The following is a 24,767-nucleotide window of genomic DNA, read 5'->3' as shown; positions in this document are numbered from 1 at the left end:
TTTGTAGCCAAAAAAGCAGATGCCAACAGAGGATGCAGGAATGATTGTGGGTGACTGCAAAGATGAGTTAAGCAGCCGGTGCTTTTCTTAGACCAGCAGATGTGTTCAAGGTTAAAATGCAGGTAGGAGGACAAAGTACCTCACAAAATTGGGGCATGTTAGGCCATGGAGCACATGAATGAGGCCAAGCAAAGAGGCAATGCTTTGCTGAAAGCAAAGGAACAGCCATGGAAAAGTCATTGGCACTTCCAAAAATTGCAAACTCTGTGGACAGCTGTGCATGGAAAGAAGCAGGGCAGCTTGAGGTGGCATGGGGGGCTCTTAAGGACACAGTCTACATCCAGGACCATACTAGCTTCTGGCTCTTAAGGTGAAAAGCTTGACGGGACACAATGGAGTATCTGGATATATCACAGATAGCAAACCATCTTGGATTATGGCACCTGTAGCTAAGGAAGATTTTGTCCCCAGCAGTACGTGGCAGAGACTCCAAGGGGGTATTGAGACATACAACAAATGTCTCTAGAGCGTCTGTCCCCGGGCACTCAGCATCCACCAGGATTGTCAGCTTAGGGTAGCATAGAAAATGCTAGAGATGCAAAGCTTCGGCCTCCAGTGAGGAAGGGAAGATGACCATCATGCACATCTAGGTGTCTCCAGTATCGACTGAAGGAGGTTGAGCCACAACGAAATGAGAGGACCTGAGCACGCCTGGAAGAGACTGAACATGGAATAAGCATGGATAAAGGTGATCTGTGGGGAAAGGGAGGGGAATGGAGGAAACCTAAGGGTGTGTGGAGGGGAAGGGAACGAACTGAAGGGCAAGAGGGGCTGCCCCGGACCTGCTACTGCAGCGAGTCCTTCCCTGCCCCCAATGCCCCTTCCCCACTCCCGTGCCCCATTTTCTGCACCGAAGGCCCCAGCCCCTGTCCAGCCCCCCCCGGCCCCGGTCCCTCCGCGCCAGGGCAGCCCCGCCCCGGACCCGCCCCTCCCGCCGCAGCCGCCGCTGGGTCCGGGCCTGGGCAGGCGGCGGGGCCGGGGGGGGCCGCGCCGGGGCCATGCTGGGCAAGGACTACATGCTGGCCATCGTCCTCGTCAACTGCGACGGTCAGCGGGCTCCGGGGCTGGGCTGCGGGAGTGCGGTGCGGGGCCGGGGTGCAGGTTCCTGGGTGCGGTGCGGAGCCGGGGCGCGGTCTCCGCGGTGCGGACATCGGGGTGCGGACATCGGGGTGCGGTGCGGTGCGGAGCAGGGGTGCGGTGCGGAGCCGGGGTGCGGGATGCGGGGCCGCGCCCGCCGCTGTCCGCGGTGCTAAACGGGCCCGCGGCGGCCTGTGCTGGGGCCGCACTCCCCGGCCCTCCCAAGGTCGCGGCCCCCCCCAGCCCCATCCCGTGAAGCGAGCGGGAGCCCCGCACATCGCTCGGCCCCGGCACCCCCGGGGGTGCGCTGAGCCCTGCGGATGCGGGGCTGCGTTCCCAGGGCACAGCTCGCTGCTGCGCTGCACCACGGGCTCATTGAGTGACCTCACCAGGCCCTGGGGTGCACTGGGGACGGGGTGAGTCTATGTCCTAGCTGCCGACCCTCCAAGGTGCTTTCCTCCTCCAGACCTCAGCGGTCTGTCCCCAGCCCCTTTCCCCAGCCAAAACGGGAAGAAGCCGGTCTCGGGCACCCTGGGGTGTTGGCAGAGGGCGGGTGTTGCATGCTGGCAGGGGGAGCACCGGGCTGGCAGCCCTGCAGCGTGCCCGTCCTGGCACGAGCAGGCTGGCTGTACACTCTGTGCCTCTGCTGGGTCACCCATCCCCTGGGGCACCAATGAGGCAGCTGCCTGCACTGATCCCTTGCTTGGGGTCCACCACTACTGCAGCCCCCCTAGCGTCATGCCAAGCCTTTCCCTGCCATGCTTCCATCCCAGGCCGTGCACCCACCCCAGGACCCTTCTGCTGCTGGGTGAAGCTGCTCACTTCTCAGGGCACCCTGCAGCTGGAGAACCTCCTCTACCCCCACCTCTCCTCATGCTCTCCCTCTGCACAGACAACCTCTGGAGTGACCAGAGCCTGGAGACAGACCCCGACCTCCCCCCAGGCTGGAGGAAAATCTGTGACTCTCTGGGCACCTACTACTGGCATGTGCCGACCGGCACGACACAGTGGCAGCACCCAGCACGCACCACTGGCCCTGCAGGGCGCCCGGAGGCTGATGGAGAGGAGACAGCCCAGGGAACGGTAGGGGATGTGGGGGGGACTGAGGCCTGGTGTTGGATCCCACTCCCTAGCAGAAGCCTGTTGAAGGGCCCTCACATCTAGGGCCCTCTTCATCTAGCCAGGGCTCTGGGGCAGATAGACCTCTGGGCTAGCTGGGCATTGCTAGTCCAGCCTCTCCTTGGAGCAGACCTGTCTTTGTCACCCCAAAGCTCTGCTCAGCCTGTTCCTGGCCAGGGTTAAGCCCCTTGAAAGCGTCCAGCAGGCCCCATGTTGGCCTAATCCCGTCTAAATGGGATGTCCACAAGCTGAGGTGCAAAGGGAGGGAGGGCTCCTACCCGGTGCCTCCCAGCAGCCTCTCTTGCTGCCCTCACCTTTTCCCTCTTCTCTCCCAGGACTACCATGTCCCCATGGCAAAGCACTCGGCAAAGGACAGGCCCATTCCCAGCCCCATGGCCTCACTATCCCGGAGGTAAGGCTGACCCTTGACCACTGCTGGGCTCCAGGCCCCAGTGATCCCACCAGAGCAGCCCCACATGTTGCAGCTGGCAAGACCATGCTGGTGGTCACCTCCATGGGAAGCTTCTCAGCTGGCAGCATGGGGATCCGCTGATGCCAGGCCATCCCAGTACCTCCCTGTGTGCCCAAGCCTGTGCTGCTGAATGGGAGCCATCCCCTCACCGCCCTGTCCCCCTGCAGGACTTCGCTGCCCTGGCATGGAGATGACTTTCAGAGCACAGAGCCCGGCTCCAAGGTACCTCACCCAGGCTGGGGCTGGCAGAGGAGGGGACAGGCAGCAGCTGGCAGGGGCAGGGGTGACCCCGCTGGCATGACGAGGGTGTGGAGGTGTCTGAAGCGCCGTGTGTCTCTGTCAGTGCTTTGCTGTGCGCTCGCTGGGCTGGGTGGAGATCCCCGAGGAGGACCTGGCACCTGGCAAAAGCAGCATTGCTGTCAACAACTGCATCCAGCAGCTCTCCAACAGCAAGGGCCAGGGCTCTGTCGAGAACCAGGGTGAGGTGAGAGCACGGGACGGTGCTGCCAGGCAGAGTCCCACCAACAGGGACCATGCTGGGAGGCGGGAGAGAGGTGGGATACAGGACCAGTGCTAGTGGCAGATCAACTCTCCCCGCACAGGCCATCATCTGGTTGTCCCACGTGTGGTGGTCTGACAGGTCTGTCCCTCGGAGATGGTGCCAGGGGTGCCTGGGCGGGCTGTCCCTATACATGGGAATAGTATCTGGGGGGAGCCATGGGGTGGGCGGGGCTGTCCCCACACTTGGGGCTGAGTACTGGGCTGGCTTCTGGGGCTGCCCAGGCCATCTGCCAGGCTGAGGGAGCCACTGACCGCCCACAGGGCCAGGACCTGGTGATGATCCTGAAGAAAGACACCATGAGCTTGGTGGACCCGCTCGACCGCAGCCTCATCCACCGCCAGCCCATCCTCAACATCCGTGTCTGGGGCGTTGGGTGCAACAACGGCAGGTCTGGGGGCCAGGGCAGAGCTGGAGGCTGGGGGTGGCTCTGCCTGGGGCAGGTGAAGCATCCCTGTACTAACCTGTCCCCTCTTGTCCCTCCCCAACTGCTACTGTGGCCGCAGGGACAGGTAAGGGGTGCATGGGGGTGGGGGCAAGGCACAGGGCAGGGGGTGCATGGTGCCTCTGCCAGGGTCTCACCATCTTGCTCATGGACTTGCAGAGACTTTGCCTTCGTGGCCAGTGACAAGGACACCTGCGTCCTCAAGTGTCATGTCTTCCACTGCAATGTGCCCGCTAAGGGCATTGCCAAGGCCCTGCATGAGATGTGCTCCAAGGTGGGATGCAGGGATCCTGGCTGGTGTGGGCATGGGCAGGGGGGCTCGGGGCTGGGAGGAGGCACCGGGACCCTCGTCTCTTGCAGATTGTGGCTGAGCGAGCTGTAGCGAGCAGCGGGCTGCCCCGGGCCACCATGCTGAGGCCCATCTCCACCGAGGACCTGCCACTGCAAGGTACCAACCCACAGCCTGCCCTTGGGCACTGGGATGCCCAGTAGCCAGAACCCTTTGGCCTGCAAGGCCATGTCTCCAGTGTCCTTGGGGATAGCGAGTGACAGGAGGGTCCTGCCCCCCCCCCCCGCCATCTCTCCTGTCCTGGCAGTGGATATCTTGGAAGCAGTGAGGCAATCCATACAGACCTACGAGGCGCTCTACATCGGCAGCCTGCCTGTGCCCAGGGCCATGGGTAAGTGCTGCTGGCCCTGCCACAACCAGGGCACACGTGACACCTCCCCGCCATGGGATGTCCAAGCAGCTCTGCCCCAGCAAGGAGTGTCCCTGCCTGTGGTGCCTCCAGCTGGGGCAGGGCTGGTGGGATGGAGTCTCCTGCTCCCTAGGGATGGATGTGCTGAATGAGGCCATCGAGAAGCTGACGAGGGGCCCCGGGCGGGAGCACTGGATGCCGTCCCTCATCCACGTGTCCGACACGGCCATGAGGGTGCACCCTGCACAGGTGGGGAGGGGGATGTGGGGACCCTGATGTCTCTGGGATGTGACAGGCAACCCCCATGGGGAGCCCGGCCTCCTGGCAGAGGGGAGCCGTGGGGCTGCAGGGCTGCCTGGGGGTGGCCAGGGGTGGATGATCCCACAGGGTCCCCACAGGAGGACGAGGACGCAGCACACATCTGGGAGTGCCAGGTCCGGTATGTGACCTTCCTGGGGGTGGGCCACGATGCCCACACCTTCGCACTCATCGTGGACACTGGGCGACGCTTCCAGTGCACAGCCTTCTGGTGCGAGCCCAACGCTGGCAGCATCTCGGAGGCGGTGCAGGCAGCCTGCATGGTGAGCTGGAGTGGGGTGTGCTCTGTCCCCCGGCTTCCTATCCCACTGGGAGCTGCAGGAGGCGAGGGCTGGGGACAGGGCCGGGTGAAGTTGGGGACTGGGGAGGGCAGGAGGGGAGGAGGGAACAGACCCCACGGTGCCATGTCCAACCCACAGCCATGTCCGGTTGCGTCCCAGTGTGGATGCTGTGTGTGCCCCACCCCATGGCCACACCACGTCGGGTCTGACCCCTGTGGTCACACCATCACGTTGTGTCCCCTCCCGTGGTGAGGCCACACTGCATGTGACTCCATGGGCACAGTGTGTTGCATAGGACCCCATGGCGATGCCACGCTGGGTCCCAGCACATAACCACATCACGTTGCATGTGACCCCACAGGGACACTGCGTTGTGCCCCACGCCACGGTCATACCGTGCCGTGTCTGACCCCGTGGAGCAAGCAGCCCCTGCGGCGCCGCGCTCCCGTCACCCCCGGCACTCTGTGTCCCTCCGTCCTGCAGGTGCAGTACCAGAAGTGCCTGGTGGCTGCTGCCCCGGGAGCAAAAGCGAGGGCCGCGGCCAGCGGAGCCCCGGCGGGATCGGGGGACGCGGCCGCCGGGGCAGCCAAGGCGAGCGGGGGCAGCGGCGGGGCGGCGGGAGCCGGTGTCCGCAAGCGGGGGCTCTTCTCCCTCCTGGAAGTCTTCCGCCTGAGGCGAGCCCTGCTGCACACCCCATAGCGGGCCGGGGCCGGGGGCCGGGGCCGAACGCCCCATCCCCCTCTCCAGCCCCGGCCCCGCCGCCCCGGCCCCGCTCCCGGTCCCCGGCCCTTCCCGTGCCGCCCCAGCGGGGCCCTGCCTCTTCCTGCCCCGCCCCGCACCGCCGGGAGGAAGGGGCAGGGCCGGGCGTGACGTGGCGGCATGGCGGAGCTCTACGTGAAGCCGGGTGAGGGGGCGCGGGACGGGCTGCGCTTCCGGAACGGGGGTACCGGGACCGGCGGTTCGGGTCCCGGGTCGGGAGCGGGGTCCCGTGTCTGCGGTTGCGCTCCTGAGTCGTCCCTGCGGGTCTCGGTCCGGAGCGGGGCCGTGTCCCGGTGCTGCTGTGGGGGAGCCCCGAGGTGCCGTGTCCCGGTGGGGAGTCGGGTGACGGGGCAGTGGGTCCGTGTCTGATGTGGGGACCCCCGGGAGGACGGTGTCTGGGGAGGGGTAACCCCGTCCTGGAGCACCCCGTGTCCGGGTGTCCCCTCGGCTCCCCGCCGGCTCTCACCGTGCCCTTTGCTGCCGCAGGGAACCACGAGCGTGGCTGGAACGACCCCCCCCAGTTCTCGTACGGGCTGCAGGCGCAGGCTGGGGGGCCCAGGCGAACCCCCCTCACCCGCCGAGCCCCCCCACCGCCCGCGGGGGCACCCCCAGGTCAGCACCAGCGAAACCCCTCCGCGCGCCCCGTGCCCCCTGCCCAGCCAGGCACCCCCTTTCTTCTCCCTCCCTCCCTCCCCTGTCGCCCAGGCCGGGCAGTACCGGCACAGCACTGCGCTGTGGGGGTCCTGGGGCCTGAGATCCCCGTGTCCTGCCGGCTCTGTTTGAAGGGGGTGACAAGGGGGACGGCGTGGCAGGTGCTCAGGTCCTGGCTCCTGGTCGGGCTGATGGGGCTCCACCAGTGCCTCGTCTTGCAGGGGCTCCTCCGGACCCAGCCAGTGCCCCCGCGGCCTCTGCAGCAGCATCACCCCCGCGGGCACTGGGCCCGCCTCCCCTGGGCCCCATCAGCCCCCCCCGGGCAGAGGGCGGGAAGCCGAGCGCAGCAGCAGGCCCCGAGGAGTGCAGCGTGCCCGCAGACACCGTGCTGGCCCCGCTGAGGGAGGCCCTGGCTGCCTGCCGCCCCAGCGTGCAGGTGAGACTCCCTCCTACCACCTGCGACCCACCCTGCGCAGGGGGCACAGCCTCACCCTAGCTCATCTTTGCCTGCAGAAACAAGTGTGCGACGACATCGCGCGGCGTCTGATGGTGCTGGAGGACGCGTGGGCTCAGGGGAAGTTGTCAGCCCCGGTGAGGAAGAGGATGAGCCTCCTGGTGCAAGGTGAGGGGCAGGGAGGGGCTGCACACAGGCCGTCCACCAGGCAGGAGGCTGAGCCCGCACCACTGATGGGTTCTCCTTTCCCGGCAGAGCTCCAGCAGCAGCACTGGGATGCGGCTGACGAGATCCACCGCTCGCTCATGGTGGACCATGTGAATGAGGTGAGCCAGTGGCTGGTGGGGGTAAAGCGCCTGATCGCCGAGAGCAGGAGCCTGCCCACAGTGGATGCTGACATGGACGGAAGTGCTGAGGCTGAGGCTGAGCCTGGCCAGGAGGAGCCCTGATGACAGGGCCGGGGCTGCGGACTGTGAGGAGCAGGGCAGTCTGGGCCCAGCGCCACAGCAGGAGAGGGGCCACGGCTGCCCAAGGGGGTCTGGGCACCTCCCCTGCCTCCCACTCCTTGCCCAGGACAATGGGATTTTAATCATTGCAACATTTTAGTGACAATGCAGTATATTACGTTTAATAAATGGCACTAATCTGCCCCCGGGGTTCTGGCACCAGACAGGTCCTGGTTCTCTCCCCGGACCATCAGGAGGTGGGATTGCTGGGTGAATCCATGGTCATGGCAGGGTGACATGGCCCACAAGACATGAAGGGAATGAATGTCCCTGGCAGCACCTCCAGGCAAGGGGGCAGTGATGCATTCCCCTGGTGCACTGGCCACCCCTCTGGCCTTGTCTTTGGCAGTGTGGGGGGAACCCATAGCAGCAGACACATGGACCAGCTCTTCTGCAGAAGGCAGCAGTACCCACAGCCTTGTCAGCTGGCTGGGGACCAGAGCATCCTGGCACAGCCAGGGCTTGTGCTGCAGCCCGCAGCTGCAGCCCATGCTCCCATCTGGGCTCCTGTCCCAAGTCTGGGACCCGAGAAATGGGGGTTGCCTCAGGGGCAGAAAGACACAGGGACAAACATTACAGTGCTAATGCTGCCCCTCAGGTCAGGTAAACCCAGGGTGGTGACACTCACCCGGGACAGGATGCACACAGCCTGTGCCTGTGGCACCTTGAGCCTGGGAGCAGCCTTTGGGGCACAGTGCTCACCATCCCCTGGCCTGCAGGACCTGGTGCTGTTCACCTCCTCTTCAGCTCCCCTTCCCAGGGCTCTGAGCACACAAACTGAGCCCCAACATAGAGAAGCACTGGGTCAGCACAGGGGTTTCATGGTGTTTATTGATCAAGCATGAGCTCCTAGGCAATTGCACCAGCCAGTTGTGCTAGAGCCTGAAGTGTCACACATCCATCCCCAGCATCAGAGAGTGCTGCAGCCAGCTGGTCACGGTGCCAGCACCTCCACGAGGCCCAGGAACAGGCCCAGCCATGGCCTGGAGACAGGGAGCTGGAAACTCAGATGTCCATCTCAAAGTGGTCTTGATCTGCCAGGGCAAAGAGAGGGAAAGGGTTAGGATGGGGGTGCCTTGGGAAAAATGTGCAGGCAGAAAGCAGCAGGAGTTGGAACCGGGGCTGAGCCTGCATCTCCCCTTGAGCCTAGGCCTCATGGGAGGCCCACTCTGTCCCCAGGCAGGCACAGGTGCTGAGCTGCTCACCTGGCACGGCTTCTTCACTCTCATTCTGCTCCTTGAGCTCCTCCAGCTTGACGAGGCTGGACTGGGCCAGGGATGTGGCACCGGGGGTCTGGGGCAGGCAGCAGGGAGGGGTCCTGGCCACGGGTGAACTCTTGCACTCCAGCAGGAACTTGTGGTCGTAGATGATGCGGGTACCTGCCAAAAGCAGGGGGCTGTCAGGCTCTGCCAGCCCCGGCCACCCCCAGTACCGCAGCCAGAGCTGGGAGCAGGGCGTGTGACCCAGCGCTTGGCCATGGCCTGTGGACACTGTGGGACTTCCACAAGGCAGACTGTGATACCCACCCTGCCCAGCAGCAACTCCCACCCCCTGGTACTGACAGCCCAGCCACCTCTGTGCTGGGGTGGGCATCAGGCTTGGGCCAAGTGCCCCAGGGCTGGCCTTGCCTTGGGGTGGCTTCTGCAGCTATCAAAGAGCAAAGGCTGGGTGCCTCTCGTTGGCACCATGGGGACCTGTTCCCATTAGTTTAGCCACCCTGCTGTGCCCTGCACAAAGGCAACGAACATGGTTGGAGGGGACACGTCCTCCAGCCTGCTGGGTGCACAGTGTGCACCCGCACCAAGGTTGTGCCAGCCTGCGCGCTGTGTCTGCTGCCTTGTTCCCCTACCCCGATGACCTTGCAGCCAAGCGTCAGTTTCCTGCCAGGCTCCAGCCATGAGCCCAGGGCTGCCACACGGGACAGGCCTGTCCCAGCACAACAAATACAGGTTGCACAACCCACATCAACCCAGCCTGGATCCCGGCCCAGGTAAGCTTGTGGAGGCACACGATGAAGCCAGCACCTGGGGCCCCAAAGAAACAGGCCCAGCTCAGGGCTGGGCACACATTACCGAAGAGGACAGACGGCAAAGAACAGGATCTACTTAACTGCTGAACCGGGGGGTTTGGCAGGGCACAGGCCTAAGGTAGCCCTGGAGGGAGCCCTGCCAACCAGCACCTTCCCCCAGGGCTTGCAGACATCCTGTGGGAGCCCCTACGCCTGCCCCAGCTCCAGCCTTGAGGGACCAGCACTGCATCCACTGTGCCAGCAGCACCACAAGACAGTGACGGGCCCAACTTTCAGCAGCATCTTCCTACAAAGCTCTGGGTTCCCTTTTCCCCTCCAGCTCTGGGCTGCCAGGGCAGCCACCACCCCATGGGCCTGCCTGACCTTAGTGCCCAGCAATGGTGCCCATGCACCCAAGCACCAAGGTCTGAGGTGGAGAGCCCAGGAAGGGACCTGGCTCAGGAAGGAGCTGCCTCACTGAGGCAGAGCTGGGGCAGTTAAGGCCACTGTTCCATTGAAAGGACAACCCCATCTCCATGCTGGGTCTCACCCCTGGTGTGATGGAGTAACACAGTGCCACTGGCATGGAGCTGTAGGCCCCCCAGACAGAGGATGGTGACTCCCCAGGATAGGACAGGAGGAGATAGTGGTGCCACACAGGGGATGGAAGAAGTGTGGGCCTATGGCCCCTTCCCTGCAATTCACTCCAAGCACAGGCACCTCCTGCACTACACCTGTTTCAACACACTTAGTACTTCTTTGGCATCTGCACTACTGAAGGGCAGCAGCAGTCCTATGTTTTTTGTATCTCTTCCTCAAATACTAGGGAAAATATCTGAGCATATCATCCAGGAGCACCTCAGAGGTTTATCTGCCTGCAGTGCATGGGATGCTGCTTGTGCATTTTGGGATTTCAGTACTCCTTTCCTCATGCTTTTTCTGGGGAAAACTGCTGCTGCATGCAAGGAGTTGTCTGGAGAAGGTGAAAGGAGGTGGAGAAGTCTCCATCTGGTCTGAGAGGCCACTGAAAGTGGTCCATCAGATTGAACACTATGTGCACTGCAATAGCTGCTTGAGGAATGGACCGACTGCAGAGTGTAGTTACTGCACCACCACTGAGCAGAAGCAGAAATAAGCAGAGTCCAAGTGCAAGAAGTAGAAAATTTCTGTAGCTGGGTAGAGAATGAACATTCATCTTATGAAAAGGACTTGAAGAGCTTTTACCAGATTCAAAGGGTTACAAAAAGCTTAGAATTGAATATATCATGCTTTGCTCTTAGTGGGAAGTGGTCTCAGCTTTCTCAATACCTGCTTCTAGGCAGCTGGTCACATTGAGTGAGGTTAAGCCCTGCATTTACTTATGAGCTGCCTATTTACCTCCTGCAAAATGAGATGGCATCAGTTGCCATGTTGTCAACTCGGCCTTTATTTCCAACCCCTGAACAAAACCCTGTATCTCAGGCAACACACCTGGAAAAAAGAGTGCTAACAGCAGCAGAACTAATCCAGAAAGGCATAAAAAAAGCGCACAACCACGTTCACTGACCAAAAATACAAGGCTACCAACTGGCAGAGGGAAGGACTCAGCAGACATTGTATAGCTGATGACTGGATCAAATCCACCCCAATCCCTGACTGCATCCACGTGCTAATTCTGGGACCCTTAGAAATGCATCACTGTGCACGGCAGCAGCTACCAAAGACAGCACCATCCAGCCTCTTCCAAAATTCTCACACACAACCTCTAAATACTGTTTGCCTTTTATTGAATATTCAGGTAAATAGTTCACATTAATACAGGCTACATAAAGTAGAGCCACTATACGACATGAAATTTACTCAGCTTTTCCTTTTAAGTCCGTAAACAATTATACATGTATTTACCACCCTAATAGGTTGAAATCACGTCATCAGCTAGTTCTCTGCTGCATACAAGAAGCGTTCAGTAGTGTTTAGCCAAAAGCACTAGTTTTGTCTGATTTTTAAGTTCAAAATGGCTAAACTAACCAGAGAACAGAATTAGTTTGTACAGGTAAATCGCTTGGTTGCTATACAATGGGCCATTACGTTTCCATTGCTCCAGGCCAAAGAAAATTGCTTAGTTAGGCACGTTAAAAAAATCCCCAGGGTTCTTCCAAGATCATAAAGATTCCCAAACAACGCTAAAAAAGGACAGACCCCCTTAAATCAGTTGACGTACTTGAGATGCATGTTTCCAATGTGAGGTGCCCAGGTGCCAGGCCAAATCTACAGCAAGAAATAAAAAGACAAGGCTATTATGAAAACAAATAAAGGTTCCTTTAACAGAGTGTTTAACCACTAGAGGGCAAGCTGAAGGCTTCCCCCTCGAATATAACCAGACTGTCCTGTGGCTGACAGCCCTCTTCAGCTCTGGCCAAAGTTTGACTGACAACCTGAAAGATGCCAAGTACGGATATAAACCCTCTCACTTATGGCACAGTCTGTTACCTGGCTGAGCAGTCTTGAAATGCTGCTTATTTCACCTGAAAGGTTTGGTAGGTAGGGATAGCACCATATATTTTTTATGAACACACACACACTGTAGGGAGAAGTCATGCAAACATTTTCAATTCTAGCATCAAAGAACTGAACAAAACCCATCACCTATCCAAAGTGAAGAAAATCAAACCAAAGCACAACACTGTAAAAAGCCCCACGTAAGCAAAGGTGGAAGAAGGCAGCCACACTACCTGCTGAGCATCAGTACATTCTGTGGAGTTCTGGACAACTTTGATCATGGGATTCCAGGCAGGATCTGGAGTATGGAGCCCATTAAAGAGGGGCCCTCCTGGGCCATCCGCCAGCTGCGGGTGCGAGGGGATCAGAGTGCCGCCGTACATGGAGATGGGTAGGCCCTGAGGGGACAAGAGGAAGCACCATCAGTGAAAGCAGCAGTGGTTGTGAAGGATGATCATGGCACCACATCTGCCAAGACGAACAAGGCAGTTCACCTCTGTAAGTGATGTTCATCTAGTCACATAGCTCTGTGAGGAAACAGGCAGAGCATGGAACACTCACAACTCTCCAGAGCTTTAAACTCAAGTCAGTTCACCCATTTTTCTGAGATTACACCTTGCCAGCATGCAGCAGCCTCTGCACAGCACTTTCTCATCACCCCATAAAGCCAGACACAGCAGCTGCACAGTGATCGCAGTGCTCCCTCCTCTCACTTCTGCAGCATGCAAGGCTTCGAGCTGAAGGTTTTCTATATATTACTTGTGGATATTTAAAACATTCTTCCAGTTCAGAAAGAGCAAGCTACAAAGCAGCTTTTTGTGATCACAAGATTTCCTTCCTGTGTTGCAGTGATTGCTGAGCTGCGATTTAGAAGATTCCAACAGCATGCGCTACAGCTACTTCTGACGCGCTGTGAGCAGGTCTGCTGCTGAGCACGTCATCCTGGACACTCCTCCAGTGGGGGCTCAGCTAGCTGGCTAGGCCTGGCTACATCCATCTGCCTCAAGCTACATCTGCGATGTACAAATTCTGGTTCTGCTGATGCGTACCATCAGGCTTGGGCACTTTTTCCAGTCGGTACTGGGATGAAAGGAGGCGCAGCGAGCAGTGGTAGAAGAGGGATACACATACAGCGTGAACAGGTAGAACAGGAGATACAACAGAGAAAGTCCTTGGTCATTTTACAGAAAATCCCACCCTCTGAAACTTACTTTAGAAAAATCCACGAAACTATTTGGCATAGGTTGGTGGAAAATATTCGAGGGAGCCACTATTCCAGAATCATCTCTCTCCATTGGTTGATGCTGAGAAAATGTGCCTGGGTCCGACAGCTGCTGATGCATTGGATGATTTCCCATGACAGGCTGGGACCAACCTGACAAGCCTTCTGGAAAACAGGAGATTAAAAATGGCCGATTACAACTCACTGAAGACACTCTGGAGCAGAATTCAGCAGCTGCACACACCTACATGTATCCAAAGACTCTCTGAAAACACGCTGTCACAGAGGTATCTTCGGGCTTTGCTCTGAGCAAGAGCAGACCTTCCACAGCCCATGCAATGCAGGAAGATGCCTACAATTTTTGGCTAATAACCCACTACAGGCAATGCAAACACACAAGTCTTATCTGTCGCATGAAGGCCTTCCACAGGGAAGCTGCTGCAGGCAACACTACATAAGGCTGGCTACACACACACACTTTCATTTCCCTCCAGCTCCCACAACCTCTAATGTGCCACAGGAATGCAGAAAAAAAGTTACACATAGAACAGGTGCAAACAGGGACAGAAGAGAGACTGGTGAGACCAGAGAAGCCTGGCCAGGCACATGGTGTCTGCACAGACACTGATCCTGATCCTTCAGACAAGTGTGGAGATAATGGGGGCTACCAGTGGCAGCTCCCCCTTTCCACAAGAACCTCAAACTATCAGGAAGCTGAATGTAAAACTCATGGTGTTCAAAAGTCATTCTTTTGAAACTGGAGCTGCCTGGACCAGAAGTGATCCCATTCTATTCAAGAATCATGAAGAGATCAATGCAAGGTTGAGCACCCACAACTTGAGCAACCTGGTCTAATGGAAGATGCCTCTGCCTGTGGCACGGGATTGGAACTGAATGAGCTTTAAGGTCCCTTCCAACCCAAACTATTCTAGAATTCTGATTCTCTGTGTTTCTAGATGCATTAGCTGCACCACAACTAATATTTTAAAATGTTAATGGAAAGCAAGCCAGAAACTTGGACAGAGGTAGTTGTTCCTTTAGTTCAAGGGTCAGACTTGGAAACGAACTCCCTTAACAAATAAAAGTCATTTAATTTTTAGCTTCTGTGTCTTTGAATAGACTCAATATGAAGTTTCTGAGCTGCTCTCCGGGTTTAGAAGTATAAACTTACAGACAATCTGGGCTGGGTGAAAACCACCCACATAGGAGAGAAAACCACAGTGCTTTCACTGATACACACTTTCACTGATACACACTGACACCATTTTTCCCTTCAGGATATCCTAGATGGAAGCTGATTACTGTGGAACTTTTCTCCTCCTCCCCAACTTTCATTTCAAACACAGTACTTCCAAAAGGCCCCATAAGCTTCTTTAGGTTGCCCCAGGCTGTACAACAGACGTACCAGATACGCTGTTAACTCCAAAGGACCAAATGCCACTGTGACCAACGGGAGCTGTGAAGTTGGTTCCCAAGGGTGTTGGAGTGACAGATCCTCCCTGTCGAATCCTAGCCAGCCTTTCTGTCCCAATGGGCGGGGGAACCTTTCGGTCTTGGTTGGCGTTACCAGTTTTTGGCTGGCCCAAGTTAGAAGGTGCAGAAGCAGCTGAAAGGGGTGAAGATGATCCTGAGGAAACTGATGGAATAGGAGATTCACCTGCTGAAAAGAACATTTCCCTTGCTTAATCACACACAAAGCGCACAAGCATAAATGCTACCCACTCTATCCCCCCAGTACTATTTCAAAACAAATTATTAAAGGCTTTCTTTGGCAAGCATTCTTCAGGTCTTGCACAGCAATTCTGCTTAAGAGTTTATTTTTACTCTAAAATCAACATTCTAACACCAATGCTTTCAGCCATCAGAATTATGTGATATTCTCATGACATAGCAGTACATCTAAATTAATTACAAGAAAGAATAAGAAACATGGAAGAGTTTCAGGAAGAGGTGAAAACATCAGCCAAAATACCATGAGTATCTAACCAGCGTAGTTTTGGTATCCATCACTTCCAGCAGAAGAGAAATTAGACAGCTTCCCAAAGCCACATGTGTAACGTCAGAGCCCAAGTCCCACCACCTGCAGAAGCGTCACTGACTCTTCTTGGGAAATCCAACTTCCTTTGAGCACTCATTTATGTTTTGGTTCTTAAACTCAGAGTGACAATGAAGTTGCATGCAGTGACATGAAAAGCCTCTTCACCTCAGATTCGGAATCAAAGACCCATGTTTTCTGTAAAGCTACTTCCATGTTCTTCCCATTAGCAGAGAAACCCACTGTTACCTTGGATGATGCTTAAAGATTTTGGAGCATATTAAGTAACAAAATCATTCCAGAACCCCAATTAAAAAAAAAAGGGGGGGGGGGGGGGGGCACGACCAGGCAAGTATAACTTCAAACCATAGCAAATGTGACATTTTCACCTAATATTACATTCATACTATTCAGAGGGGAATCTCTAGCTTGGTCTAACCACCTCCACTCCCCCACAGCCTCACGCCCTCTCCTCTCTGAACCTAGTGACACATTATTTTGCCCAAACATGCCTTTAGCAATGCTACCAGAACTAGTGGTGTTTCACATGGGAAAACACACAAAATAGCACAGCTTGGGATTCGCACACCATCCTCACAGCTGCTAAAAGCAATTGGAAAGCATTTTGTGCATCAGTGGGTAACCTCCCCTCAAGTTACAAATCTACTAGAGACAATAGCTATGAATTTATAGTTAACTAAGACAGACCCATGAAGCTCCTACATGAATTTGTTGCGCTTGTCCAAGGATGTGGTGAAAAATGCTGTCTGTTAAAGCTGGGAGTCCCAACAGGCGCTGGCCCTTGAAGGTAAACCCGTGCTCCTTGTATGTTTGCTGAAAAGCCTGTCAAAGGACCTGAAGAAGAAGTTGTAGAGCTGTTGGATGGATCTAGAGAGGGTAAGCCTGAAATAAACATAAATTTGATTAAATATCTCTTTGGGAACTTGCTCCAAAGCACCAGAAGAGAGCTAGTGCTCCAAATATAATTAAAGCATCTCATCACCTTCAGGGGTATCTGCACATGGTAAGTTCATTTTACAAGTGCATGATTCTCCCTTCTAAACCAACAGAAGGCATTTGTGTATGCTCTCTGGTTTGGCCTGAAGCTTGAACAAACCAGCCATCCCTTTGGTCACTGAAAGGAAATTATCTTAAGCAGGGAGGGCAAAGGAGGAAAGCTGGGAGTGGCAAGGATCTTTGCTTACAGAAAAGCCACGCAAGTCAAACAGGGGATACAGGGCTCTGTGAAGGTCCCACGGGAATCCAGCACCAAAGGAAGTAGCCTTGCTGCAGTACAGTTTTTGCCATCCTATAGGTACATTCACATATAGATTGGTCAGGACATGCTGTGTCCAGAGAAACAGGGCTGACGATGCACAGCACAGCGGGGGGGGGGGCTGCTTTCTACAGGGATGAGTAAGAGGAAGGGAGAAATGGAGAGAAAGTTCAAAGTCCCACAAAAATGATTAGCAAGGGGGAATTACAGGTTTCTAATAAGCCAAAGCTTTTAAGTACTTTTTCCAAAATACTGTAATAGCTCTTATCACACCTTATTACCTGAAAGCAGAATTGGGTGTAGCCATATGTTCACCTGAGTTTTGGGTTTAGTTTCAAGGGCCTATTAAACAAGACTAGTTTCAAAACCATTTGAACATTTCAAAATGACCACAACCAGGACCAGCCTATGCTGTTGCAAAGCAAGGTTGAAGGTTGTACCAACTTCCACCACAGCAGTCTGCAAACAGCAGTGGTGACAGGAAATGTCTATAGTCATACACCAGAAGTGCACCTTCCATCTCCTGGGCACCCTCCTGAAAGCCAGGTCTTTCTCCACCCAATATTTTCCAGCACATCAACCTATGTACTGCTTCCAGAAGTGCCAGATCCAGCCTGCTCACACTGACAGAAATTACTCTCTGGATTTGATGGAGGCATTTTTCTCCCTAAAAAGAGATGTCTCCATTATAGACAAGGAGAAATCAGTTACTACCACCACCAAAATGGGGTGCTGAGGGAACCTGAGCATGGGAGGATAATCTTTCAGGGTTTATCACAGCACAAAGTGCAAGACTCCATGGCTATAAGGATGATGCTCCTTCCTGTGCATGCACATCCAGCTGAGGGCTCTCCCTGTCACAGACCATGGAGCTACCCTTGGGATGCTCTTGCTAAACCCCCATCCACAAAACACAAAGTAGGCAAAAGGCCTGAGTGGTGCCCAACTCCACCACACATCAGCCCCAGATCTCCAGCTGGCTGACAAACCACTGCAGATGCTGAGTCTGCCCCATGCAGAAGGGGTAACAGCTGCTACCACCCACAGGCACTTCTGGTTTCCTAATGGAGAACAAGGCAGAGATTATGACAAAAATAGCTCTTCTGCAGGAGAGAGATGCCCAGCTGCGTCTTCTGAAGGACGGTCAGCTTTCCCAGTGCAATGATTATACAACCAAGACCATTTCAGCAGTGCTGTGTATTTTACACAGGTTGAAGGAAGTGACAGTCAGAGACCAACAAGTTCAACTCAGCAGCTTTCAGTTTGTGAAGAACACTTTATCATCATCTTGCCTTCTATAAAAGTGGATAAAAAAAAAAATCTTTGCCCAATATTAAAAATGGTTTCTATGAACAATGACTTACAGAATCCTGATATCAGTAGTGAGCTTCCTATTTGTGTACTTACCCTCAAAATCAGGTTTTTAATACCAAAACCATCTGTAATACCATATTCTGTACTTACTTGGGCCATCAGTTCAAATTCTTCATCATGGTCTGCAATTGTAACTGAGCGTTCAAGACCAGTGTACCAATCTCACACAAACTCTGGTCAAAATTCACTTTGCCAAAGCCTCCAGGCACTTCTGCAGAAACTGGTTACTGCCAGGCCTGCCTCCACCTTCAGAGCAACCACTGTGACACTTGTCACTCCATGCAGAACAAGGACCTCATATATTTCATGCAACTTCATACTTGTGTGCTGCTTCCTAAGCTGGCATATTTCAAGCCTGTGATACCTTTCAATGCCATGTGAGCAAGGTCTCAAACCCCTTCTTATAATGTAGAGAAAAGAAGTAACAATAAGACTTCTTTCAGTATTTCCACAGCCTCCTCTAATGGTTGTGCTACTAAGTCTGCCCTCAATCTGCAAACTGCTTGGGCAAGAGATGTAAAGACATGAGTTATACAGAAGGCCATTTCCAGAAGAGATCCACAGCCAGTGAGATCTGCATTTGAGTCTGTGCCTCAAATGAATCAGTGAATCACAGAAAACTCACACTGCAACTGAGCTTACCCATGAACAAGAAAAGCCAAGGACCCAAACTCCATCCTGAGGGGACAACTTGTTAAGGAAAACCTCGCTTAGTGCACAATCAAATCCTAATAAATCTCCACCAAATCAGTTCAGAGGTGATCACCAGGAGATGTGGATTTGTGTAAAACATTTGCCACAGTCCACTGTGCAAGACAGACAAACCTCTGCTCCATCAGGTGTAGTCACAGCTGTGATCAGAGGGTGGGTGGATTGATGGCCATTACCAGTCCCTCTCCTTACGCACCAGTGTACTGAGTTGCCAGCCAAGGCACAGACTGCCTCTTGCCCAGTATATTGCTGTTGGCCCAAGTATAACCCAGCAGTGACCAACCCTCTTCCCCCTTTCTCCAAGTCTCATGAAACCTGCCACTGAACCCTATGGGAACAGCCAAGGTAGTCCCCAGTTCAACCCACAGTGGAGGCTGAGCTGAGAGTTCTGTCCCCCTGGGAGGAGCCAGTGAATGAGATGGGTGGGCAGGCCACAGAACCACACTTACACTCCAATGGAAGGCAGCAGAGAGCCTTCAGCCTATCATCCCCTCTCCTTTCCTCACTATCACACCTCCCAGACACCCCCTCTCCCTAGGCTCCCCCAACACCTCTCCTCCTGTACCACACACCATTTAGATTCTGAAGCGAAAGTGATCAAAAGCAGTATATTAAGTAGAATGACACCAAATCAATCAGCTGAGGAGCTGACTGACCAGTCACCTCCTACCAGGCACTACTTATCAGCACATCCACCTATTAGCAGTTTTTTCCTCACTTGCAGTATCTTGATCGAATTCCAGCTTCAGTTGAGAGCAACTTCACCCTTATGTCCTCCAGGTAACCCTTATGTCCTTCCGGTAAACTGCGTGAGCTCTCCTTGGGTATCTACCTAACCTTCCTAACTTGGGTAAGAAAAAGATTCAGGCTACCTTTTAAATAGGAACAGTCATTTCAGGATACAGAAAGGACCAATACATTTTTCCCAGGGACAAACTGGGATGACTTTAGCCTAAGAGAACAGCTGTCTCTGTATATGCAAGATGTGACCATGAGAAAAATAAATAAATAAATAAATCAGCAGATCCCCCTTGCCATAAGCTTCCTTCCCCAGGGGTATTCCAAGCAACAGCCAACTCCCAACACAGAGCACTGCAGGCAAAAAGCTGAGCCAACATAAAGTATGTCTGGAGTCTGCTGAGGAAGGTCTGGCAATTCTTTTATTAGCAGCCTCAGGAACAAGGTCCAGTTATTTTAACTCCCACAGCTGTAGCTACATCTGGTTCTGCTACTGTGCTGGGCAGGATGTGGCACAGGAGTGCCAAACACTGCAGGGGTAATGACAACTCCAAGGCACCATAAAGCCATTATGGCAAGAATGAAGGGGAGAAGAGGGGGGTGCAGACTAGATTCCTTAAGGGTTCTTTCCAGTCAAATGGCTAGTCAGTTGCCTGCAGCATCGTTTGAATACCAAGATGATAAAAATCATTTAGGCAGAGCACAGCAAGAGTAGGCAGCTCACTGACTGTTCCTAATCCATTTCAAATAAATGCAGATAAGCTTCACCTGCTGTACTTAACAGCAGAAAAACAGGGACTTTGTAATAAAATACACCATGCAGTAGCACACCAATTTCTCACAGCACAACATAAGCTTATTAAAATCCTACAGTGGTAGAGACTGAAAGTACAGAGAGTTTACCCTCAACTGGATCAGGCTGGAGTCTCAGATCAAACACTGAAGCACTGCATGCAGTCACTCTAGCAGCTGGAGCCTGCCAAGAGTCCTGGGCCCACTGGTTCATGTTCGGTATCACCAAATCCTGTGTTCTACTGCAACCCAAAAGCTATAATCAATGCTACTCTGAGCAATACAAACAGGTAGAAGAACTCCTGTGTCTTACAGTGGACAATCAATGGAATGTCTGCAATGTTCTCAACACCTAACATCCTAAAAGAGCTGAAGAAAAGAGGGAAAAAATCATCAATGTTTTAAAGAGCACTTGGAAAAAGTAGGCCATTCTCATTACGTTAGTATTCTCTGTCATTTGTAAACTACTTCTCAGTTTGAGATGATCAAAGTGTAATGGTTGGAGAAAGAATTTTGTCCAGTGCATGACTGTAATGACTTACCTACAGGACTAGTCGAAACCCGCTGGGAAGGTGGCCTGAAACCAGGAGCCTTGGAGTTGTCAGGATGCACGTTTTCCACATGTCCTAGCACAGAGTTATTCAGAAAGGTAGACTGAACAGTGAAGGATGGGTCAGCTGCTGCTCGGGTTGAGAGTGGACAGTCTCCCCATCCTTGGTTAGCTGGCACCTGGTTGCTATCAAAAAGACTACTAAAGTGATTGAAGAGAGTTGCTGGCCCAAAGGTAGGAGGCAATGATTTGTTTGCTGGGTTAATGTGCATCTGAGAACCGTTCATAACGTTCATGGCTGACGAAAGCTGCACTGCAGCAGGTGGACCTTGAGAAGGTGTTAAAGGAACTTGATTCGTAACAAAAATAGACTGAGGATCTTGATGGAGGTTTGCATTTGGTACCACTGAATAGAAAGAACCTCTGGACTGCATCCTGTGAGTAACTCGAGGTGCTGGTACAGCTACTTGAGGTAAATTACTGTTGTCCTGATTATCTGCAACAACTGACCTGGGTGACGCTAAGCTTAAAGGAGCAGTTTCTGAGCTGGATGAAAAAGGCATCGGCACGGAAGGACTGATCTCTGACATGCTGGTTGGCAGTATCTCATCTTGGACATTGTTTAGCGGAGCAGGGCTGCTCGAAGGGCGCGTTTCAGTGACTCCCGAGTTGCTGCTTGCTGACATATTGCAACTACTTGCAACTGAAGTCGGTGCACACGCACTTGCAGCGGGCTGGTCTGGTGCTGCCACCTTCTCTTTGGGTGCTGAGACAGCTGAGAAAGAGTCCGCTTTCAGCGCGGAATGCTGCGCTTGGGGAGCATTAGATGGCAGAAATGCTGGGGGCACTTGCCCATTGCTTGGGGGAGCAGAGGAAGCTGAAGGCATAGTGCTACAGGTGCTTGTCACAGTTGAGATTGCTGTTGCTGCAGCACTTGTCTTGGGAACGCAGGCAAACAACTGCTTCCTGACCGACGAGGGAGTCCGATTACTGGTCACGCACAACGGTTGGGTGGAAGCAGCTACAGAAGAGACAGTAATGGGACAAGTAGAAGTAGCTAATCCAGGAGACTCCGTCTGTAGGATATTTCCATTCTGATTACCTACACGACTTGAACTGTTATGCTTTGGAGAGCTGTTTGTGCTGCCAGGGTTAACTGGTCTCACTGGGAATGGTCCCCAAGTGTTCGGTGAAGGTGAAAAAGTTCCTCCAAACTGGGCCATAGGTAAGCGAGGGTGCCGGATCTGTTGCATAGTTTGGGCAGCCAGCAAGGCAAAATGAGGGTGAGAATAAGCTAGAGGAAGAGACACTGGAAAAGATGAGCGCACATTGGCTGGGACATTCTTGTTCAGTTTGTTGGTAGGCTGGAAAGTAGATAGTGTTGATGACTGCGATGTGACAAGGGGTGGTGCTCCGAGGGGAAAGGAGTTCTTGTTTGAAGCAGTCGCAGTGCTGACCCCAGATGAAAAGTTTGCATGGATTGATTTGCTACTCGAAGCAGGGGTTCTTATGTGAGTTTTAGGAATCAAGTCTTCCAGTTCCTTGGCAGGATCTTGAATGAGGGCATTGATGAGCTGCACTGCGTATCGTGTTGACTCCGTACCGCCCCTAGATTAAATACAAGCAGATTTACCTTTTGCAAAAGGAACCCCCACTTTGTGCAATGTTCCATAGCCTCGATTTTATACTGATCTGCAAGCCTATTGCATGTGTACTCCAGGAAGTTATTTTCTGACTTTTGCATATCTTCATGATTATCTCTGAAGCAGACTTTCAGCATACTTTGGCAGCAGTAAAGTATGTTCTCTTCTAGAACAAAGAAGCTAAATATGCCCTGTCTTAAAAAGCAAACTTCCCCATAAATGACATTGTGGACTAACTCATGACTTTCATTTCTAGATACTGTACCTTATAGTGATCATTCTCTCTCCATTCTTATCCTTTTGCTTATCAACGTCAATATGGGCACCAGTGACATCTTGAATTGCTGTGATGTTGCACCCACCTCTTCCCATTATTCTAGATACAACAGAAGCTGGGACAGACAACTTCTTTGACCTATATCACAAAGATATCAAATCCGAGATGTATTCAAACTTCAAAGGCATACAAAAGTCCCTTGCTGTCTGACAAGGGGCTGAAGCAATAGTATCAAGCTTCAGGGCAGCAAGTGGTTTTCTGCTGATCACTTCTTCACCCTTTGGAGCCTCTCATACTCCTCCACTCAAATCACTCATCACTCTCAGTACCAGATGATCCTGAGAAGCATTTATTCTGCCACTCTTAACACAGCTGTATCTGCCTCACACTGCTTCAGAAACACTTGGGGATTTTATCTTACCATGTGTATCTTCAAAGTGAGACAAATCCTTAGCTCACCAAACTGAATTTACATAAATAGTGCTGCTTCAAATATAAAAGTCCATGGCTTAGCTACTTTGATCATTTATAGAAAGGCTTCACAGCAAGGAGAAGGCGGTTTTCCAATGCTTTCTCAGGAAAAAGGTCTGTAACACTTGCATTGACAACCCTTTTAGTGCTCACCTCAGGCCTCAAGATCAGAAAGTTTATTGGCGACACCATGCAAGGTGGATAGAAGATTGTTAAATTGTGCAGTTCTGTGATTTAGAGAGCAGTGTAGGGGAGAGGGACCTGGGGGTCCTAGTGGACGACAGGATGACCATGAGCCAACACTGTGCCCTTGTGGCTAAGAAGGCCAGTGGCATCCTGGGGTGTATTAGAAGGGCGGTGGTTAGTAGGTCGAGAGAGGTCCTCCTTCCCCTCTACTCTGCCCTGGTGAGACCGCATCTGGAATACTGTGTCCAGTTCTGGGCCCCTCAGTTCAAGAAGGACACGGAGCTGCTGGAGAGAGTCCAGCGCAGGGCAACGAAGATGATTAAGGGAGTGGAGCATCTCCGTTATGAGGAAAGACTGAGGGAGCTGGGTCTCTATAGTTTGGAGAAGAGGAGACTGAGGGGTGACCTTGTAAGTGTCTATAAATATATAAAGGGGGAGTGTCACGAGGACGGAGCCAGGCTCTACTCAGTGGCGAACAATGATAGGACAAGGGGTAATGGGTACAAACTGGAACACAAGAAGTTCCACTTAAACTTGAGAAGAAACTTCTTCTCAGTGAGGGTGACGGAACACTGGAACAGGCTGCCCAGGGAGGTTGTGGGGTCTCCTTCCCTGGAGACATTCAAAACCCGCCTGGACGCATTCCTGTGTAACATTATCTAGGTGTTCCTGCTCCGGCAGGGGGACTGGACTAGATGATCTTTCAAGGTCCCTTCCAATCTCTAGCATACTCTGTGTGTGTGTGTGTGATTTAAGGAGCTGCTGCAAGGCACCTTGAAAGCAGCACAGACTTTCAGAAGCAGGCACAGCACTGACCCACGTGTTCAGAGAAACACATCAATTGAGGACTTTATAATTCATGTAGTTTTGGTGGGTCAGTGCAGGCACTGAACTGGGAAGTCTTTGAACATGACCTGTGCTTGCATCCAGAGCGGAGCCAAGGTCTCTCTGGGTCACCACTGACTGATGTATGGGCTAGACCTCTCAAGCCCATACACTGCTTTCAAGCTTATCAGTGATGTGTGACAGTTCAACACCTAACAATTAGAGAGGACTCAAAGGTGTTTCAGAAACCACTGTGACCAAAGTGCAGACCCCTCTGGACACTGTACAGACCACCAGCACACCCTGAAAAAGCTTCAGCTTTGCTTAGCTATTCCAGTCTTGGAAACTTAGAAAATTTGTTCCAATCGCCCCTGCCATGCCTTGGGCTTTCTTCTCCCCTACATCCCAAGGCTCCCCTCTCAAGCTAGACATCCCAGTCACTCCCTCCCCAAACCAGAGCTTGCATCATCACCTAACTCTCAAGACACACCCACATTAATCACAGGGCTCCTAACCATACCTTTGGTTGCTTCCACCCCATGCCATCACCCATGGAGACATTCCTCTCCCAGTGCCCAAGCCCCACTCATCACCCACTGCCGTTTCCCTCCCCACCCACCAAGCTTGATGGTTTTTACCTTGACAAGTGCCCCAAACGGTACCTTTTTGCTCCCGAGCAGCAGCGCCCTCCTCTCTGCAGCTGAAATTGCTCAATTGGTGTTGGCTGCAGAGTGTTGCTGGGGGGAGGGTCTTTCAAAACTCTGCCTACTTGCCTGTCAAGG

General features: G+C 53.5%; 3 protein-coding genes across 21 annotated transcripts in view; 2 read left to right on the top strand and 1 right to left on the bottom strand.

Annotated features, from left to right (window-relative positions):
- The first annotated feature begins 648 nt into the window (after nt 1–648).
- APBB3 (amyloid beta precursor protein binding family B member 3) lies at nt 649–7,167 on the top strand. 2 transcript variants are annotated; one of them, XM_061456559.1, is made up of 14 exons: nt 649–748; nt 2,030–2,220; nt 2,592–2,668; nt 2,896–2,950; nt 3,072–3,212; nt 3,551–3,678; nt 3,892–4,006; nt 4,093–4,180; nt 4,329–4,412; nt 4,564–4,679; nt 4,829–5,011; nt 5,513–5,933; nt 6,953–7,061; nt 7,149–7,167. In XM_061456559.1, exons 1-12 carry the CDS (start codon nt 739–741, stop codon nt 5,726–5,728), a joined length of 1,404 nt encoding a protein of 467 aa, XP_061312543.1. In that variant the 5' UTR covers nt 649–738; the 3' UTR covers nt 5,729–5,933; nt 6,953–7,061; nt 7,149–7,167. The 2 variants fall into 2 exon arrangements, with proteins under 2 accessions (XP_061312543.1, XP_061312541.1); XM_061456557.1 differs by lacking the exon at nt 649–748 and adding an exon at nt 971–1,107.
- SRA1 (steroid receptor RNA activator 1) lies at nt 5,909–7,342 on the top strand. The gene is made up of 5 exons (XM_061457206.1): nt 5,909–5,972; nt 6,275–6,400; nt 6,574–6,875; nt 6,953–7,061; nt 7,149–7,342. Exons 1-5 carry the CDS (start codon nt 5,909–5,911, stop codon nt 7,340–7,342), a joined length of 795 nt encoding a protein of 264 aa, XP_061313190.1.
- Nucleotides 7,343–8,212: 870 nt separating this feature from the next.
- ANKHD1 (ankyrin repeat and KH domain containing 1) overlaps nt 8,213–24,767 on the bottom strand; it is a 103,937-nt gene continuing 87,382 nt past the window's right edge. For 4 of the 18 annotated variants that reach the window (XM_061456507.1, XM_061456512.1, XM_061456521.1 and 1 more), the window contains 9 exons: nt 24,624–24,758; nt 22,492–22,641; nt 20,576–22,191; nt 15,851–16,045; nt 14,513–14,767; nt 13,097–13,272; nt 12,119–12,283; nt 8,605–8,778; nt 8,213–8,433 (listed from right to left, as the gene is read on the bottom strand). In XM_061456507.1, coding sequence (XP_061312491.1) covers nt 8,290–8,433; nt 8,605–8,778; nt 12,119–12,283; nt 13,097–13,272; nt 14,513–14,767; nt 15,851–16,045; nt 20,576–22,191; nt 22,492–22,641; nt 24,624–24,758 — 3,010 coding nt within the window. In that variant the 3' untranslated portion in view covers nt 8,213–8,289. Of the gene's footprint in view, nt 8,434–8,604; nt 8,779–11,152; nt 11,655–12,118; nt 12,284–13,096; nt 13,273–14,512; nt 14,768–15,850; nt 16,046–20,575; nt 22,192–22,491; nt 22,642–24,623; nt 24,759–24,767 lie in introns of those variants that run through there. The other 14 variants (XM_061456517.1, XM_061456524.1, XM_061456518.1 and 11 more) reach the window with 12 other exon arrangements.

Source organism: Pezoporus flaviventris, unplaced genomic scaffold, assembly GCF_033815535.1.
Source record: "Pezoporus flaviventris isolate CSIRO_AGI_PZ_B2104156 unplaced genomic scaffold, CSIRO_AGI_Pfla_v1 ptg000023l, whole genome shotgun sequence".
NCBI classification, from domain to species: domain Eukaryota; kingdom Metazoa; phylum Chordata; class Aves; order Psittaciformes; family Psittacidae; genus Pezoporus; species Pezoporus flaviventris.
The sequence above is the reverse complement of the archived record's forward strand: the minus strand, read 5'-3'. Positions and strand labels throughout refer to the sequence as shown.